The sequence below is a fragment of the Vulpes lagopus genome, chromosome 11 (assembly GCF_018345385.1).
Source record: "Vulpes lagopus strain Blue_001 chromosome 11, ASM1834538v1, whole genome shotgun sequence".
In the NCBI taxonomy this organism is placed as follows: domain Eukaryota; kingdom Metazoa; phylum Chordata; class Mammalia; order Carnivora; family Canidae; genus Vulpes; species Vulpes lagopus.
In genome coordinates this window covers 28,887,826-28,905,722 of record NC_054834.1, presented here as the reverse complement: position 1 = coordinate 28,905,722, position 17,897 = coordinate 28,887,826, and the positions used below count along the sequence as shown (strand labels likewise).

Sequence of the window (17,897 nt, the reverse complement as noted above, 5' to 3'; positions counted from 1 at the left end):
GGGCACCTCCATCAGCAGCTCCTGTCCCTCTGGAGGCGGCCTGTGTGCCCAGGGGTGGAAGAGGATGCCAGACCCAGGGTGAGTCGCTGCCTCGAGTTCCATCCAGTGGCCCACTTGAGTTTCCTCCCGAGGAGGAGGAGGCTGACGTCACGCAGCCCCTGAAACAGCCACAGGTCAGGCTGGAAGAGGGACACACAGTGGGGAGCCGGCTGCTTAGGGGGACAAATGAAGGCACAACCCGAGATCAGTTCCCCCAGGGGCCTCCGGTGGGGGTCCGCGGGCAGTGCCCACCCACCTCACGCTTCCCCACTCCAAACCCAGCGTGCCGACGCCCTCCACCCAACGAGTCACTTCCCGTCGGTCAGGAGAAACCAAGCCGGCAAGAACCAAACCGGATCGTTTTATTCCGCGGCTTCCCTCTACCAGAACACTACTAACAATATAAATATAAAATCTCTAGAAAATGCTCCGATCCATCCTCTTCCTCTCCCAGACTGGGGCCAACCCGTCCATTCCTTCAAAGTCGATCAGATGCGGGTTTGTCTCCGCGCTGCCCACATATGTGACACAGGTGCCTCTGGCTCCTGCAGGGGGACGCGCCTGCCCCCTGGCAGGTTCTGGAAGCTCACTTGCGACTCATCAGGGGAAGCTACGCGCTGCCTATGGGGTTCCAGCGGGCTTGGGGGTAATGGGGAGAGAACAGACTCCGTGCTCCCAGCTGCTTCACGTAGATCCAGGAGGCAGGGACCTCGCTTCTCCTTAGCCTGCTCGTGTTGACTGGGCCACCCAGAGGCCAAGCCCCCGGAGATGCTGGGCTCAGTGTGAGGGGGGTGGGTGCGTGAACGGGGGGCGGGGGCTGCTGCCCTGTGACCCCAGGGAGGTCAAGCCGTGGTGGCAAACACCAGAGGCCAGGCGGGGGGGGGCAGGACAGACAACTGGCCCGAGGTGGTCGTCGCTGCCGCGGGGCAGGGACACATGCTCAGCCCCGCTCCAGGCGCTATCCGCTACCCGCAGCATCTAGCTGCATCCACTATGTGCTATCAGCCTCCGCAGCATCTAGCACCAGACTTCAGCTTGAGCCCCACTCCCCTGGGCTGGGGTGGGGGGGAGCATCACCCCCTACGGAGGATGCTGGCAGCAGGGAGATCATGCAGAGGTCAGAGGCTGCAGCAGGGTCCCGCAGGCCCCGTGTGGTGTCAGACACCGTCTGAGGCACTCCAGCGTCACCCCAGCCACGGGCCTGGGACTGCCTGGGGCCCCCGTGATGACCCTTAGTCTGAGGGCCGGGACCTCAGCAGTGGCTGGATGCGGCGCGGAGGGCAGGGCGCAAAGCCAGCCTGGGCCCGCGGGCCGTGTGCAAGCTCCCCGCATCACCTGGCCGGGGCCACCCTGAGCTCGGGGGGAGCAGCCCTGGAGGGCAAGGCTCTGCTCGATGTCCAGCCAGAGACAGGAACCGGGCTTCCAGCACCGGAGCTCACGGGGAACCCCACCAGCTCCTGGCTACAGCTTCAGATTCTCGGCCCCCACCCCCAGCTCTGCGTGCGGTGCGACACTCCAAGCCCCGTGGGGAACTCATGAGATCCCAGACGCCAGTCCCAGGAACTGAGCCCCGGGGTGGGATATCCTGTGGTCCTCGTGCCCTTGAGGTCAGGCGGGACCTAGACCTTCAGTGACTGCCCTGCCCACTGCGCCCCAGCCTGCAGGGTGCCTGGCAAGCACAGCCTCTCCTGGGGAAGGGATGCAAGGCCTTGCTGTGGGCACGTGCAGGAGCCTTGCTTTCGGGAGCAACGGAAGACAGGCTGCAGGACGGGGCGGATGGGGCGGATGGGGCGAGGTGGGCGAGGTGGAGTGGCTGCAGGCGCAGGAGGGTGGGGCAGGCGGCTGGCACCCTGAAGATCCCACCCACCCTCCACCAGGCTCCCCGGTCTGTGGGACCTAGCGTGGAGATGTCACACGGCAAAGGTCGGGGGTGGGATGCAGCGGGAAGGGTCGGGGTCAGGGGAGCCGACTGATGGACAAGAGAGGCTGCAGGAAGCCCGTGAGCAAGATGGCCCAGCAGCCGGCCACGGCTTGATGTGCCGCGCCGGCCTTCTCCCGGGGCGCCAGCCACCCTGTTCAACAAAAGGGATGCTTTCTTCTTGCTGCAAAGGCCCCCAGGGTTGGGATCACCCCCCGACAGGGTCTCCCGGCCACAGGAAGACAGCACGACAGGACCCCTGGTGGGAGAGAGGAACATAAAAGTGGGTTAACCCAGGAGGGCAAGAAGCCGCCGGGGTCAGATGCTCCGCTCAGGTCCTGACATGGATCCCAAAGGCAGGGGTGCAGGGAAGACCGTGCAGCATCGGGGCGAGGAGAAGGCAGGGCGGAGGCCCCCCTAAGGGAGACCCTGGCGACTTCCTGAGAGGTCACTTGCCCACGGCTCCTGGCACACTCCAGCCTCGCATTCGTCACATCAGCCCTGGCTCTTATCACCCCCGGGCCCCAGATCTGCATCACTGCAGGGGGTGGGGAGGTCCCTGAAAGCTGCTCTGACCCCCAGTGGCAGCTCTGTTTTCATCCTGCTTCCTCCATGACTTCTGCTCAGGGTTCTCTGGGGGCCAGCTCCCCCCCACCCCCCCAGCGAGATCGTATCCCCCCAGCGAGATTGTACTCTGCTCCGCGGCTGCCTCCGGGGCCTGCCCAGCCCTGTCTGCGCGCACCAAGGGGCGCCCTGGCTTCCCTTCTGCGTGGGGAGCCCACAGGTGGCCGATCCTATCAATGTTCCCCCGCAGCCCCTCACCTCCTCGGTGCCTGGCTTTGTACCCTGCTCCTGCGGGGCTCGGCGTGTCCCCCACACTGGCCAGAAGGGAAGAACCCCGGGAAGCCCTGGCAACAAGCTGCCTCCGGGTCTCCGGCCTGGCATCTCCTCCAGCCCACACCCGAAGGACAGAGACAAGGCGACAACCCGGGGCCTCCGCGGCCTTGGGGCCAAGAGGGACGGTGGCCGGGCTGCTCTCAGGCTGCTCTTAGGGTGCGCGGCTTTCCAGGTCTGGGCCCATCATCAGCCAAACCCACCACTCCCCGGCCAGCGGATCCCCCAACCCGGGTCAGAAGCAATGGACCTGCGCACAGGGAGGATGGCTCTCTGCTCATCTCTGCATAAGGGGGCAAAGGTCGGGCAGGGCGGGGCAGGACCGAGGGGTCCCAGGGACCAGTCGGCAGCGGGGAGGGGGTGCTCGGCGGGAAGAAGAGGCTCTACTCAAAGGAGAGCAGGTCTGGGTGGGGGCCCTCATTGTCAAGGCTGGAGGTCCGTGCCCGAGGAGCACCGGCCCCCGGGGGCTCGGCTAGGTGGAGGGGGCTCAGGCTGAGTTTGAGGCCGTTACTCTCGAGGAGCCCTGGGGAGGAGGCCCTCCTGCACTCGGTCGTCTTCAGCCTGGGCTCCTCCTGGCTGTCCTGGTGGATGAGGTCGGGCACCGACAGTGAAACCTCTCCATTGGGCAGGGCCTCGCCCCCACCCGCCGTTTCCACGGGGGCCTCTGGCGGGGCGGCGGGCAGCGTATCCCGGGGCTGCCCAGGAGCCAGCTCGGTCCCATACTCCAGACTGCTCAGGACGGGCTGCGACGAGATGAGCATGTCTTGCGTGGTCTTCAGGGCCCGCGGGGTTCGCTTCCTGGCGGTGGGAGGCGGAGGATCCAGCCGAGGGAATGCGTCTTGTTGGGCGCACCTGTGGGGTCGAGGACCAGGGGCAGGTGCACTTTAGGGACGGTGACACCCCAGCTGCTGCACGACGGCTCCCCACCGGCCAGCGCTTTCCTTTCCTCCTCAGTTTGGGGTGTGGGTCGTGACAGTTGGAGCATTGCTGGCTTTGGCCTGGCACCCCCTACCCACCCTGCTCAGTGTGACAGCAGCAAAGTGCTGCCTCTGGGCCCCCTGGGGGCTGCGTCACATCAGAAGCTCTGCAGGGGGCCCCGAGGAGGACCCTGCCGGCCCAGGGCACGGTAGGTGTTTAAAACAAGGCAGGCTTTTCCCTCCCCTGCCCCTCGCGGCCCCCCGGACCCCCACCGTCCTCCACTACCACCCGCGGTGCAGAGGCCCGGGGGTGTGGCTGGGTGTTGGAATCCACCTGGGGGAGCTTCGGGCAATGCCTGGGTTCAAATCCAGCTCTGCCCAGTGGGAACCTCGTCACCCGAAGCTCCCCACGTCACCCCTTCCAAAGCTGGTTCTGTGCAAACGAAAAAAACCACCCGATGGCCCCAGGGGTCAGGTGGGCGAGCCGGGGGGCCGCGGGGATAGGGTGGCAGCTGGTGACCAGCCCCAGTGCATCCCCAAGCTCCCCGAGCACACCCGCCGCGCTCACCTGTCCTCGTCCCCCGCAGCCCCGCCGGCCAACCGGGCCCCCGCCGTCCTGTTGATCTCCATGGTGCCTGCCCCGTCCAGGCCCGAGGGCTCCTTCCTCCGCAGGAAGTCGTTAACTCTGGCCCCCACGGCTCTGCCCAGGTTCCTGAGGTGCTGGCTGCCACCCACCCGGGGCCCTGGCCCGCCGGGCTCCACGGGCCCCGGGGCAGCCACCAGCCTGGACGGGTGGGGGAAGGAGCAGCCGGGCTGCAGCCTGGGAGCGTGGGCCGCGTTCAGGTTCTCGAACATGCCGTGGTCCACTGCAAGCAGAGGGGAAGGCGATGCGGTGAGCCGGGCAAGTCCCTCTGCGTCCGCCCCTCACACACCCCCACCCCACCCCGCCCCGGTCACTGCCCCAGGCCTTGGACGAGCATCCAGAAAGCAGCAGGGACAGTCCTGACCTGTCCAATCTGGTTTCCCCACCTGGATGGGCAGTGGGACCGGGAGTTTGGGTTCTGTGCCGCACCCCCGCCTCCCGGAACGGGTGGCCAGCTCTAGCCATAAACCCCGTTCTCCCTCTACACCTGCCTCCTTGACTCAGGGCTTAATCCCTTCACCTGGGGTAACCACACCCCGAGGACAGAACGGTGAAGGAGTGACCCACCGTGTGTGTGCACTGCCGTGACCACCACTGAGCTGTCCCCAGCCCTGGGACAGAAGCTGGGGAAGGGGGGCAAGACGAGTATGAGGCTGGGGCTGGACGCTCCCCACTGGAGGCCACTTGGAGCGCATGTTTTCTCTGCGGGAGGAGGGGCTGCTGTGGCCGAGAGCCGCTAATCAGGGGCTCAGGGCCCGCTCACACTGAATCCGTATGAACTGGGTGCCAAGGGAGCAGGAGGCACCTGAAATCGCCGTGGTGACACCCTAGGAGATGGGCCATGGGAGGAATCCTATTTACCCACGAGGAAGGTGGGGCTCAGAGTAAGAAGTGCCTGCCTGGCCTGGGGTCACGGGCCGATTACGGGTGGGCTGAACGAGAACTCCGGTCCTCTCACCCCTTCCACTACTGGGATGTCTGCCCAGGATCGCAGAGCGGCTGCATAAACGCGCCTCCCCAACGGCCCTTCTCTTGGGATCTTCCATGTGAAAGGCTAAAGGGGCCGCAGGTAGACCCGCTGGGTTGTCTACACTGGCAGGGCGAAGGCCATGTCGCATTCACCTTCGTATCTCTCACAGCTAGCCTGGGGCTGGTATACAGTAGGTGCTCACGAAACATCCTGACTTGACCCTCCAGACCCCATCTGGCAGATGGAGGATGGTGGAGGCCGAGACCACAGCTCCAAGGTCCCTAACTGGAACGACTGGAGCAGAGGGCTCGACACTGCACCGTCCACACACCGGCACGGGGGGCGGGAGGGGGGGTACCCTCCACCACCTGGAACCTGGAGGTCAGGCTCAGTCCCGGAAGCAGCCAGCTCCACGCTGGGGCCTTGGGAGCACGCGTGAGGTGTCTGTCCCTACCAACCATCCCCGATAGTCCGTCAGTCTGGGGGAAGGAGAGGTCACGCTCGTCGCCACCTGTTCTCTGTCCACAGCCCACACCACCGGGTGCCTGGTCACGCTGAGCCTTCCCAAGGGGGAGGGGGGTTGGAGGGCTGCTGCTGCTTCCGCTGGGCTTTGCACAGAGTAGCTGTCTCCACCCTGCATTGCCGAGCCCCGGGCCCGGGGGGGTGGGGGGCATTTCCCTTTGCTGTGGTTTCCACAGATCCCTTCTGCATCAACTAGCTAGAGAGGCTTTAGGCTGGGGCAGGAAGCTGTGGGGAGAGTGGCTGCACCACCCCACACAGGGCTGCGGGTCTGGGGAACGTGCCTCAGCCGGGGGGCCGTGCTAGGGAGGGCACAGGTGCGGCCACACCAGGCTAGCGGGAGTTCCAGCCCGGCCCACAGCGGGGTCCCCGGCTCCTCACTTTCCCAAGAGCCTGCTTCTGCATACCCACCCCATCTACATCCCGTATTCCTTCCGGTTGCTCTTTGATCATAAAAATCTGTGAAGCTGCAGAGAGGCCCTCGGAAACGAAAGCATTTAAAATCTTTTTTCCCCCCAGACTGGCAATTATTTGGGCCACCATGAAACGAGGGCAAATGTTCAAAAGGAGGTTCACTGGGGCAAGGGCAGGTCCCGCACTGCTTCCTGGCTCAGATACTTCCACGGGGGTCTCCTTATTGGTTGAAGGTGGATCTGCAGCGCAGACGTGCTTGATCCGGAGGGTGTAAGCACCAAAAACACCTAAGTGACTGGTAAATTGTGAGCTCCTCTTATTTTGAAAACGTATTCTAATAAACAGAAGTAACGTCTGCATTACACACCACAGTAGATTCCCCGGGGTCCTGCGCTCTGTCCTTCAGAACGTACAGGCTGAAGTCTCACGTAATTTATTTATTTATTATTATTATTTTTTTAGTCTCACATAATTTATTATTATTTTTTTAGTCTCACGTAATTTATTTATTTATTATTATTCTTTTTTTAGTCTCACGTAATTTATTTATTACTATTTTTTTAGTCTCGTGTAATTTAAAGCTAGCCCGGCCTAGGCTCCCGTTACGAGTCCCTCAGTCTTCTGGGCAAACACACCTCGTCTAGATAATTAAACGGTGAGCTCCTAGGGGGGGATGCAGCATCTCCGGAGATTTTTACTTTCTGCAGCGCTCAGCACAGGGCCGGCACGAGAGGCAGCTTTCAATACGTTGGCTCGGCTTCATAGAAATGCTAAAAAGCGTCAAGCTTTGACCACGTTAGGGGCAGACGGTGTAGAGAAAGGGTCCCCAAGCCTTTTTCCATTTACAAAAGCCCCTCATAGCCCCGTCTCCCGAGGTCAGTCCGGGAGCAGCTTGCTCGTCTCTCTTCACCTCCTCACCTGAAGCAGGTGCCCCGGGCCCCTTCCCGGCTCATGGTACTCATGGCCCCCCCACTCTGCCCCTTGCACTAGAGAAGTGGTGGTTCAGAACACGGTGGCGATGATGGGAGGAAAAACGATGACATCCCCACCGGGTGGCCCGCCCAGCAGCACCCCCGACATGCACACATCCAAGCAGAGCAAAGCATCTGTGCCGTTTAGTCATCCGTAAGAAAGACGGTCTCTTACCTGTCCGAGAAAGGGGCTCGGAAAGCAGGTGGAAAACAAACGAGAGAGAGAGAAAGACATTTTATGTAGTGACTGACCACTTGAGGAGTGTCACCTCCTGCCTGGGCCACCAGCAACAACGACATGCAAGACAGAAGCCTGGTTCCCAAGAATAGAACCAACCCCGGACAACCAGGTTCCCATGAACTTTTCAATAACTAGACCCAAAGAGTCATGCTTTTAAAAAACTCAACAAGCAGGCGCCGACACAGCTTCCCAGGTGTTCCCCCGATATCTTGAGGCCCCGCTAGAGGAAATCTGAACAGCTGGCAGTGGGAAGAATTTAATGACCCCCGGCAGGGGGGAAATACAAAATCTTCCTAAACCCGCGTGCATCGCTCATTACTATCTTGTCCCGGTTAAGCACAAAAATCACCAGGTTTTAGAGCAGGAAGACGTCCCCCCATTCCAACTAGCTTAACAAAATAGGAAACCATGGCGGCGGGGGGTGGAAAGGGGGGTGGCCTAACTGTGCAGGGCCAACGGCAGGGCGGGGGCTCTCCAACCCCCAGGACCCCATGGTCTTTCTCTGCACCACAAGGGCCGAATCAAGTCCCAGTACCGTCAACGTCCACGGTGTCAGTTACATTCCAGCTCATTCTAAGCTTCCAAACCAGGCTCGGGGGGAGGCCCACAAGGGGATGAGGTTCTCCATACTGTGGATCTCGAACACCAACAGGAGGACGACGCTGGGCTCTCACACGCAGCCCGTCACTCACGCATCCACAGGCTGCAAGAGGCGGGCCAGGCCACCTCTTCCCACGCAGCACAAGCACACACGCATTGAGATCCCAGGTGCCCTAGGTGCCCAGTGTGCACGTGTCGCGATGATCTAGAGCAGGACCTCGCTCCAGAGTGGCACGGTCACCTTTCACCTTTGCTCCGCAGCCCTCCTAGGGTGCTAGGGCGTCACAGGACAGAAGCCAAGCAGAGACAAGAGGCAGTCTTGCCGCTCTGGCGTTCAGTCTCCCCAGCAAACGGCGTCTAAGGAGCAAAATGGTGCAGGGTGAGCTCCCCATTTGTGTGTTTTAGTCATTTGCTAAAAAATAGCACCGACCATTTAAAACATTATCGGGTCCCTACTCTTAGGAAGAACTCACTGAAGTCATTTAGCACAAAGGGACATGACGCCTGCAACTTACCTTCGAATGGCTCAGAAAACGACGTATGGGGCAGACGGAGGGAAACGCTAAAGCAAATGGGGTAAGATGTTAACGAGAGGAAAGCCGGGATGCAGAACGCAGGGGTGTTCTCTGTATGAATTTTAGCGCTGCGACTTTTTGTGACTTTGCAACGATTTCCAAAGAAAATGTGAAAATTACACCCCAAGCTTTTAAAAAACAGAAAGAACAAAACCATCTGATGATGGCAGAGGGTAGGCGGATGAAGGTGAAGCAATGCAAGACGTTTATTCCAGGAGGACAGGGATCCCCAGAGTGGGGGTGGGGGGAATGATGGCAAGGACATAAAAATGACAGCAAAGATCAATGGGGCGGGGTCAGCGGGTTACATCGCCGTCACGCCTCGGCCACATGCTCCCTCCTCGCTGGGTATTCCAATGAGGAAAAGGACAAGTTGGAAAAAAAAAATCTTTACAAAGTTTAAGAGACTCCATCCGTCTTTGCAAAAGGGATGGCCTGGCCAGCGAGTGGAATCCTGTGACCTTGTGATGTCAGCTGCGCTCAGAATGTTCGTCTGGACAACCCAAACCAGCCTCTTGGGAGCCGATGTGCGATCTCCACACCCTACGGTAGTCAGAACATGGAGAACTTCTCACTCCTCAGCATTTCTGGACCTCGAATCTCCTCCTCAGCCCTGAGCGCTTTTCCTGACATTATGTCCTCACGTGCCACCAGCTTGCCAGGTAAACACTGGTGCCACTAGGGCCACAAAAGTGTGGGGTTTTTTTGGAAGGCTTTTAATTGCGTACTCTACGAGATCACGTTGCAGGACTATGATTTAGTGAGAAAGTCAAATTACACATGGGGAGAAAATAATTTTTCAAAATGCTGTGTTCATGGTAAGTAGTTCCTAGTGCATTATTCACTTCTGGCAAGGGAAGGACGGGGGAAAAACACTTGCTATCAAGCCCCCCCCCTCCACTCTAGACTTTCGGGTGGCTGTCTATGTAGGGCAGGTGCGGGCATCCCCTGGGAGCCCGTTAAAATGCAGGATCTCGGGCTGCCCCTGACCTGCACCCCCTCGGACCTGCCCAACCAGAACCTACATGTGTAATAAGACTGCCAGCTGGTTTCTGGAGAAGTGTACACATTAGAGCTTGAGGAGGCCGCTCTGTGGAGGAGCCGGCTCTCCTGAACACACATGTGCCCACACAGGGGACCCTCACACAGTCATTTGCCAAGCTCGGCGCTGGCACTGCCCTGGGGTCTGAAGCAAGCTGGCTGTCAAGCATTAGCAGTCATCGGGGTGTTGCACGCAGCTAGGGTCCCCTGAACGCTCGCTGGCTCTGGGTGGGAGACGTTTCAATGGGAGAAACTGGCCCCTCATCCCCCAAGGGGCCACGGAACGTAGCTGCGTGGTCCATGACTAGACTCCCTCCCATGGACCCCAGAGGCTGGAATGCAGGCAGACAGACAGACACACACACACAGAGCAAGCGGCAGGAAGGTCAAGGGAAGGATGGGCCCGGCAGAAAGGGGTCATGTGGTCCGCCTCTGAAAGTCTCCCTTGGAGAGAATCCCCCCAGACCGCTGGGCGAATGCCCCCCGGAACTCCCCGGCTCACCATCCAGAATAGTTCTGCTTATCTGTATGCAAAAGAGGCTCTGTTCTTCGGCTTTGCATGGTCACAAAGTCCCAAGGTAGAGCCTGTAGGTATGTTGGCGTGGACGGGGAGGGGGGGCGCTAAGAAGAGGACCCCCAACCGCGCTCGGCTCACCGGAGCGTTTCTTCCATAACCCAGACACTGCAAAGAGCGCACCAACCCCCGAGGCGTCCAGCGCGGCTCAGGCCCTCCCAGCCCGGTACCACGGCAGTGTGCTCCGGCACGGGGTACAGAACACGCTCTCCTCTCCAGGTGAGGCCTCCTTTGCCCCGGGGGGCGGGGGGCACGTGGGAGAAGCTGGGGGGCCAGGGGCTGCCCCACGCTCACACCCAACCCTTTCCTCCGCAGACTGCATTTTGGGGGACTCCCAGAACGGGGAGCAGCTGAGGCGGAACTGCACCATCTACCGGCCCTGGTTCTCCCCTTACAGCTACTTCGTCTGCACAGACCAGGAGAGCCACCTGGAGGCCTACAGCTTCGCAGAGGTGCAGCGGGACGAGGGCAGGGGCGACAGCTGCAGCCCCGAGGACCTGGCTGAGAGCATCTGCTCGTCCTCTTCCTCCCCAGAGAACACCTGCCCCCGAGAGGCCAGCCAGAAATCCAGGCACGGCCTGGACCCGGCCGACCACATCACATCCCAGGACATCCTCACGGCCTCCAAGTGGCACCCGGCCCAGCAGAGTGGCTACAAGTGCGCGGCCTGCTGCCGCATGTACCCCACTCTGCACTCCCTCAAGAGTCACATAAAGGGGGGCTTCAGGGAGGGCTTCAGCTGCAAGGTGTACTACCGCAAGCTCAAAACCCTCTGGGGCAAGGAGCAGAAGGCCCGGCTGGGGGACAGGCTGTCCTCGGGCAGCTGCCAGGCTCTCAAGTAGCCCCGCCGGGGGGCTGGGGCGGCTGCCTTGTCGCGGACCCCTCAGGGAAACGGGGTGGAGCCTTCTCCAGAGAGACATCAATAAACCAAAGTTAGTCACAGCCGCTGTCAAGTCTGAGGTCACCCCAGCCCCCGTGGTCCCTGCCCGGTCCCCGGGGTCCCATCCCCTGCCCCTTTGGCTGGCGGTTGCTAGGCAACCCCAGGCCCAGCCGCCCGGCCCTCCGGCCTCCCCTGTCCCTCTCCCTGCTTGAGTTCGAGAACATCCTCCATGGGGGGGGGCTTCCAAAGTGGGGGCGCCCAGCTCAGCGGCGTCAGTATCCCCCGCCCGTTTGTTAGCAACGGAATCTCAGACCTCAGAGTCGCCGTGTTGGGAGCTCTGGGGGCAGCCCCGCAGTCTGTGCTCTGACCGGCCTTCCCAGGGGTCCTGGGCAGCTCAAGGGGCGACACCACACCTTGAGGGAGAGCTGGCAAAGGGGAAGGGAGTGAGCATTCCCCGGGCAGCATCTCTGCGCAGCGGGAAAGCTCCTTGGGGGTTAGATCTCCCCAGGGGAGGGCGGGCAGGACCACGGGCCCCTGCAGAAGGGGGGCCCATGGCTGTGGCCAGGCCAGTCCCCACCACGTGCACCACAACCCCTCCCCCGGAAGGGGCACACAGGCCCAAACACGACCCACCTGCTCCGGCCCAGGGGCACTTTTACCTGGCCGTGTTGTCCTGTCGAAATAGGCAGGTAAACGCGTGTAAGCACTGCTTCCCGTTACCTAGTAAGGCTCCAGCAGGCAGCCCGACATTCACCCCACTTCTGAGAAGCCTCACTACCCATGCCCACCCAGAAGCACAGGTGAGCATCAGGGATGCTGTCTTACCCATTATGTGGTTAAAAAAAAAAAGCTGAATGCTTAATGGTCTGTTTTTATATTTTTAGTCTAGTGTCCCCCCCCCCCAACCCCGTGGGCCCTCTCACGCAGTGGGGCATCTCCTATTGGGAGCCCTGGCACCAACCCTCCCCCCGCTGGCTGGCCAGCAGGTTGGGGTGGAGGATCTCCCTGTCGTCCCGCCAGGGGTCCCATAGTAAGTCCTCTGCCTTCTGGTTTAGCAGAGCTGCTTCTACTTATCCCTGTCCGGCTAAAATATCATTTGTGGTTCTTTTGGGAGAGGCTGGGCTCAAATCCCAGGATACCCCAGGCCGTGAGAATATTCCCCACCCGTTCTCCCCCCACCCTCTCCCGACCCAGCCAGGGTCTCAGAGTGTCCTGGAATGATGGGCTCCAAGGTCCTGGCCTGTCTGTGCAGGGGTGGGTGGACTCTCTAGGTAGCCCTGATGTCACTCCCTGGACCCCCCAGGGGAGGGAGCACAGGAGTCCTCGCTCTGACTTTCCGTCTCCCCAAATGGAAAAGCCACCAAAGCCCTTGAAGACCTCCGGTGACATGCATCACTTTGCATGTGTATCGAGGGAGTACAAGGAGGGGCTCCCATGGGGGCCTCAGGGCCTTCCCTTGGCCCGTGGGAGAATCAGGAGAGGAACTGGCTCCTGCCCAGCCTCCTCCCCCCGCCCCCCCCCGCCCCGGTCTGCCAGCCCACACTCCCTTCCCCAGGTCATTTGTATCACAGGCTCAGAGCCCATTAAAAAAAAAAAAAAAAAAAGACGACAGAAAGCCATCCGAGAGCCAGGACTGAGCGTAGGGGCCACAGCAGGTGCATGATGAGTTCAGTGTGAGGACAGGTGCTCTCTGCCTTTCACACCTTTGACAGCATCATTGAGACCCCCCAGGAACTCGGTCAGGGCAGAGTTTGGACTAGAGTTCGAGCGCACAGAAAACACACCACCTGCAAGTTCAGGGACCACACGGGTCCCCCGGCCTCCGCCCCAGCCCCCAGCCCCGCATCAATTGGGAGGTGAGCTCTCTGGTGCCCTGAGCCACGGCCAGGCGCTCTGCTGGGTGCTCGTAAAATGCAACCTCACTTAGTCCTCGTGAGAGCTTCATGTGAGAGCTTCATGTGCATCTTACAGGTGAGAAGATGAGGCTTGGTCCCATCCCTCGGTGAGAAAAAGGCTCAGGGTTGACCGGACCCTCCCACCCTCCTGCACACCTGGCTGGGCCTGACCCAGTAAGCGTCAGGCCCAACAAACCCTCTGCCTTCAAAAGGGCTCAAAGTTTGGGCGAAAGTAACCCCATTTCCGTGAGGTCGGCTTTCCGAGGTCCTGGGCTTCTGTTTCTCGGACGCCCTTCCCTCGCCAGCATGCCTCCTCCCCTGCAATCCCCCCACCCCCCACCCCGACGGGAAAGCCAAGAGCCCGCCAGCCAGGGCTCTTCTGCAGAGCTGCAGCAAAGGCACCATGATGCTTGCGGGCAGGGGTGGGGAGGAGGATGGGCGTTTCTGGAATAGGCCCGTTCGGAAGCCGACCTATTGCATGTATTTCAGATATTTAGTCAAGGGGTCAGGGAAATTTTTACCATCTAGACGATTTCGGTTGTATCTGAAAACATCTATGACGTTGCACTTTTCCGAGCATCACAAACTTGCTCATTGGCCAGAGGTGTCTGCAGTTGGGAAAGACCCGGGGTAGGGAGAATCCGGAACGGTGGGTACAAGCTCCGTACTTGAGAGCCGTGGCACTACTGACATTTGGGGCTGGAAGGTTCTCCGTTGTGGGGCAGGGGCGGATGCTGTCCTGTGCATCGTGGGATGGCTTAGCCACATCCCTGGCTCCTACCCACTAATATCAAAAGCATCCTTCCCCTGGTTGGGACAAACCAAGAATGTCTCCAGACACTGTCGAGTGTCCCCTGGGGAAGTAAAACCATGTCTGGGGGCAGGACCACGGGATCGCCCGATTGGCAAGGCTGCTCTAGGCACCTGGCAGGTGGAGGCGCCGCCTTCCTCCCCTCTGTTTCCTCAACCCCACCCCCGAGAACTGTGCTTCGCAGAGCTGATGGCCGCTGGCTGGGGAAGCGGGGCAGAGGTGAGGGCAAGTCAGGGAGCAGGTGGGATAGAAGAAGCAAGAAGAGACCATGGAAAAGCTTTTAGAAATAAGAAAGGTTTATTTAGCAAAAGCCACTAGACTAGTGACAACATCCAGGGAGTAAGTGCACTTAACATGAACAGAATCTTTTCCCAGAGAGTTGAACCAACAGAGTTAATGACACAACAGTTGTAGAAGTAGAGGGCTCAGGGTCGGCAGGGTGGGAGGAGGCGGTGGGCAGAGGGGAAATTAAAGGAACACAAGTCCCGAATAGGAGCCGCCAGGAGAGGGGAAGCCAGGTGGGGGCTTTACAGAAGCACGGAGAGAAGCAGGGATATAAGGAGTATCGTTTTCATCCCAGTGTGCAGTCCGTCTGTCCTTGCTGGCCCTGCACCTGGGGGGCCTCACGGGCCCGGGAGTCCACCGGCCCCCCGGGGCAGGCTGAGGCTGAGGCGGGCGCCCCGCTGGTGTCCACTTGTCCTCTGCACAGGGCAGAGCAGCAGGATGAAAAAGAGGAAGCAGGAGTTGAGTGAGCAGAGCGAGAAGCAAGGAGGGAGGAGGAGAGGATGACGTCGCTGGGAAATCAGGTCTGCGATGTTCTCTTTCCTCCCCAGTGGCCGCTGACCCGTCAAGGCCCCCAGATCCATCCTGTCTCCCTTCTCCACACCCCGGCGCGCAATGCTTTGGGTCCCGCTGGGGATGATGCCGACACGCAAACTAGTGATCCGGGGAAGGCCCCCTCTGGGCGGGGGGGAGGCTGGGGTTGAGGCAGGTGGAGACCCCCATGGAGAATCCGAGGGCAAAGGTCCCGAATCAGTGGTCCACACGACTCGCCTCTTCAAATTCTTGAAGCCCTCTCCTAAACCCCCCTTCTCCCGCTTTGCAAGCTTCTCTAGACCCTTCGGAAACCATCCCCCACCCGCTCCCCAAGCCCTCTCCCGCCACATTCCACAGACCCACCTGCTGGCCTCTGGCTCCACCCTCCACTCCCGCCTACACGCAGAGGCTTCCAGAAGCCAGACCCTCTGCTCCCCGGAATGCTCCACATCCTACGGCTCTGAGAGGCCGCACCCAGGGGAGGGTTTGGGAAGCTGGCTAGGCTTGGCCCCACCAGATCCCCGACACCCCCCCTTCATCGGTGGCTCTCACCTTCCTGGTTCCTCCTCGGGCATCTGGCCCTACTTCCCTCCGGTGGTTAACGAGAGGACACAGCAAAAGAAACCACCCCCCTCTCCAACTAAATACACGTTAGGAAAAGAACACAACTCTGCTGTCGTTCAGACGCCCCGAAGATTCACATTCTCTTCTCTGTCTCCACATCCTCTTCTCGCAGGCCCATGCGCATGTACACACCTTCCCTCCCTCACACGGGCAAACAAGCATATACGTACACATGCACGCACACACGGACACACCGCATCCTCTTCCTGCCGGGACCCTGGCGCGCCGAGGACGGCTGCCGTAAAGCTATGTATTTCCTTGCATTTGGACTTTCTAGTCTCGAAGAAATCCAGCTGCTTAAGAAAAGGGCTACGCTTCCATTTACACGGATCATAAAGCAAAGTCAGGGCTGGAGACCGCTGTGGTTTGGGTAACCCCATCCTTACCCACTAACCCACCAAGAACACTGCCGTCTGTCCAGGTCTGTAGCTTGTCCTCCCGGGCAAAAGACTCACTTCCCGAACACGGGACCCCAGCTGTGACTCAGCTCTCTCTCGAGGCGATCTTTCAATCCACTAACAGCCACTCGTGGCCTAACTGTGGCAAAAAGGAGCTTGGGCTCCCCACCACAGTCAGCCCGCGGTACCGGGGGGGACCCCCCCCCCCCCCAGACAAGGTTCGGGTGGTCAGAGACGAGAGAATTGCACGTGGCACTTTTCACAAGGTGTGCTCGAGGCACGCACCCAGAGACGGGTCACGGGGGGGGGGACACGGCCGTGGACCCTGACCGAAGTGGCAGTGATTCTGAAGAGTGGAAAAAGTCTCAGCTACCAGCCTATGTTTGGTGTTTTGTTTGTTTTTTTGCAGTAAAAACTGACCACTGCTGCCCGGGGGAAGGGGACGGGTTGAGAGGTCAGGAGGGGAAGGTCCTATGAGAGCCTCAGCTGGCACAGCCCCCGAGGCAACACAACAGAGGAGAGGGCAGCTTCCCAGCCTCCAGGAGGATGAGCTGGGCTTGCAGGCAGGAGGGGGGCAGGCCTTCCACACTGAGAACCAGACTTAAGTGCGTGTGGCCGCCAAGGGGCCGCCCCTGACGGCTTTCCCAGCACAGGCCTGAACGACCTTCAGCTCCCCGTCCCCCTCCGAAGCAACCCTTAACATCCACCTGGAGAAACGTCCAGATTCAATTCCTCCGAAAGCTTACCAGACGTGACACATCCCAACTCCACGCTCCCGCTGAAAGCACCATCCCGTCTCTTCCCGCCCAGAGCATCCAGCCTCTATCACCACCACGGCCTAGAGAAGGAACTCCTTTTGTAAGGTCAAGGGAGGGTTAGGCAACCGGTAGCATCATCGATATCCAGACACCCAGGACCTGAGAAGGTTCCTGATGGCTTCCCTTCACTGGCAGACCTGGAGATGGGGCGGGACGGGGTTACCGGGTATCCCAGGAGGTGCAGAGCAGAGGAGCCTGAGGAAGCAGCCCACGGGCAGCAGGTCCTTGGCAGCCTGGTGGTCCTCAGGAGGGACCCTCTCACCGAGCCAGGGGCCCTGGAAGGCCTGCCCTCCCCCCGAAGTCACAAGCAGGAGGGAGGGGTCCATTCACCTCCAGGAGTCCCAGTTCTCCCCCACTGGACCCCCACAGCCAAATCCTAATCCTTTCCTGAAGCCGCAGGCCCTCCGGGGCCCCAGGCTGGAGCCCACATGGCTCGTCCTCCCGGGTCCTCACTGCCCTCCGCCACATGGCATCCTCGGCAGTGTGCCCGGCTGCACCCCGCAGCACCCTGGCTGCACCCCAGATGCACCCCGCGGCAGCCCGGCTGCACCCCGCAGCACCCTGACTGCATCCTGGCTGCACCCCGGCTGCACCCCGCAGCACCCTACACGGCGATCTCGTCGTCCAGGCTGTCGCCCAGCTCCTGCCTCTGCAGGACGTTCAGCAGGCGCGGCAGCTCCTCCTGGGACCACGAGTCGCGCTCCTCGCTCTCGTCCGTGTTGGACTCGTACTCTGAGGCGATGCCCGACTCGCGGAACTTGAGGAGCTCCAGGCCCCCCAGCAGCGGGCCCGCGGGCGGCGGCAAGAAGCGGAAGCACTCCAGCTTCACCAGGCAGTCGCGCCTACCTAGGGGGCTGCCGGCAGGGTGGGCCAGCTCACTCAGCCCAGCACCCGGGGGCGGCGATGGCAGGTCCTCCGGCTGCGGGGTCGCGGGGTCGCAGAGCACCGGCAGGCCTCCAGAGCGGAAGGTGATCTCCAGCAGGCTGTCCTGGGAGCCCACTGGGGGCGGGGGGAGAGCAGGGCAGGCAGGTCAGCGAGGAGAGGGGGGCTGGGGAGGGGGGGGGAGGAAGAAGGAGGGGGGAGAAGGGGAGGGAGGGAGGACAGAGGGGGAAAGGGAGGAGGGAGTTTGGAGGGGAGGAGGGAGTTTGGAGGGGGGAGGATGGTGAAAGGGAGGAGGGGAGAGGGAGGAGGAAGGGGAGGAGGGAAGGGGAGGGGGAGGAAGAGGGGGAGGAAGAGGGGAAGGGGAGGGGAAGGGGAGGGGAAGGGGAGGGGAAGGGGAGAGGAACAGGGAGGAGGAGGGGACGCTTGCCTGCCAGGGGTGGGGTGTGGGTGACATACA

At 61.0% G+C, this 17,897-nt stretch overlaps 3 protein-coding genes across 4 annotated transcripts in view; 1 reads left to right on the top strand and 2 right to left on the bottom strand.

Moving 5' to 3' along the window:
- Nucleotides 1-384: 384 nt before the first annotated feature.
- C11H1orf226 (chromosome 11 C1orf226 homolog) lies at nt 385-17,532 on the bottom strand. 2 transcript variants are annotated; one of them, XM_041773719.1, is made up of 3 exons: nt 17,405-17,532; nt 4,337-4,634; nt 385-3,703 (listed from the first exon to the last, which is right to left on the bottom strand). In XM_041773719.1, exons 2-3 carry the CDS (start codon nt 4,621-4,623, stop codon nt 3,235-3,237), a joined length of 756 nt encoding a protein of 251 aa, XP_041629653.1. In that variant the 5' UTR covers nt 4,624-4,634; nt 17,405-17,532; the 3' UTR covers nt 385-3,234. The 2 variants fall into 2 exon arrangements, with proteins under 2 accessions (XP_041629653.1, XP_041629652.1); XM_041773718.1 differs by lacking the exon at nt 17,405-17,532 and adding an exon at nt 7,461-10,464.
- SPATA46 (spermatogenesis associated 46) lies at nt 9,261-14,035 on the top strand. The gene is made up of 2 exons (XM_041773720.1): nt 9,261-9,363; nt 10,422-14,035. The coding sequence occupies exons 1-2, from the start codon at nt 9,261-9,263 to the stop codon at nt 11,156-11,158; spliced, it is 840 nt and encodes a 279-aa protein (XP_041629654.1). The 3' UTR covers nt 11,159-14,035.
- The window catches only part of LOC121471526 (nitric oxide synthase 1 adaptor protein), a 265,854-nt gene continuing 262,137 nt past the window's right edge, over nt 14,181-17,897 (bottom strand). The window contains exon 10 of the mRNA XM_041722342.1: nt 14,181-17,557. Within this exon, the coding sequence (XP_041578276.1) occupies nt 17,163-17,557 (395 nt within the window). The 3' untranslated portion in view covers nt 14,181-17,162. The remainder of the gene's footprint in view (nt 17,558-17,897) is intronic.

Excerpts from the sequence above, each read along its gene's own strand:
- C11H1orf226 (XM_041773719.1), bottom strand. The coding sequence starts at position 4,623 with ATGTTCGAGAACCTGAACGCGGCCCACGCTCCCAGGCTGCAGCCCGGC. Across the intron at positions 3,704-4,336 it reads GCTGCGGGGGACGAGGACAG|GTGCGCCCAACAAGACGCAT; the intron begins GTGAGCGCGGCG and ends TCGACCCCACAG.
- SPATA46 (XM_041773720.1), top strand. The coding sequence starts at position 9,261 with ATGGAGAACTTCTCACTCCTCAGCATTTCTGGACCTCGAATCTCCTCC. Across the intron at positions 9,364-10,421 it reads ACGTGCCACCAGCTTGCCAG|ACACTGCAAAGAGCGCACCA; the intron begins GTAAACACTGGT and ends TCCATAACCCAG.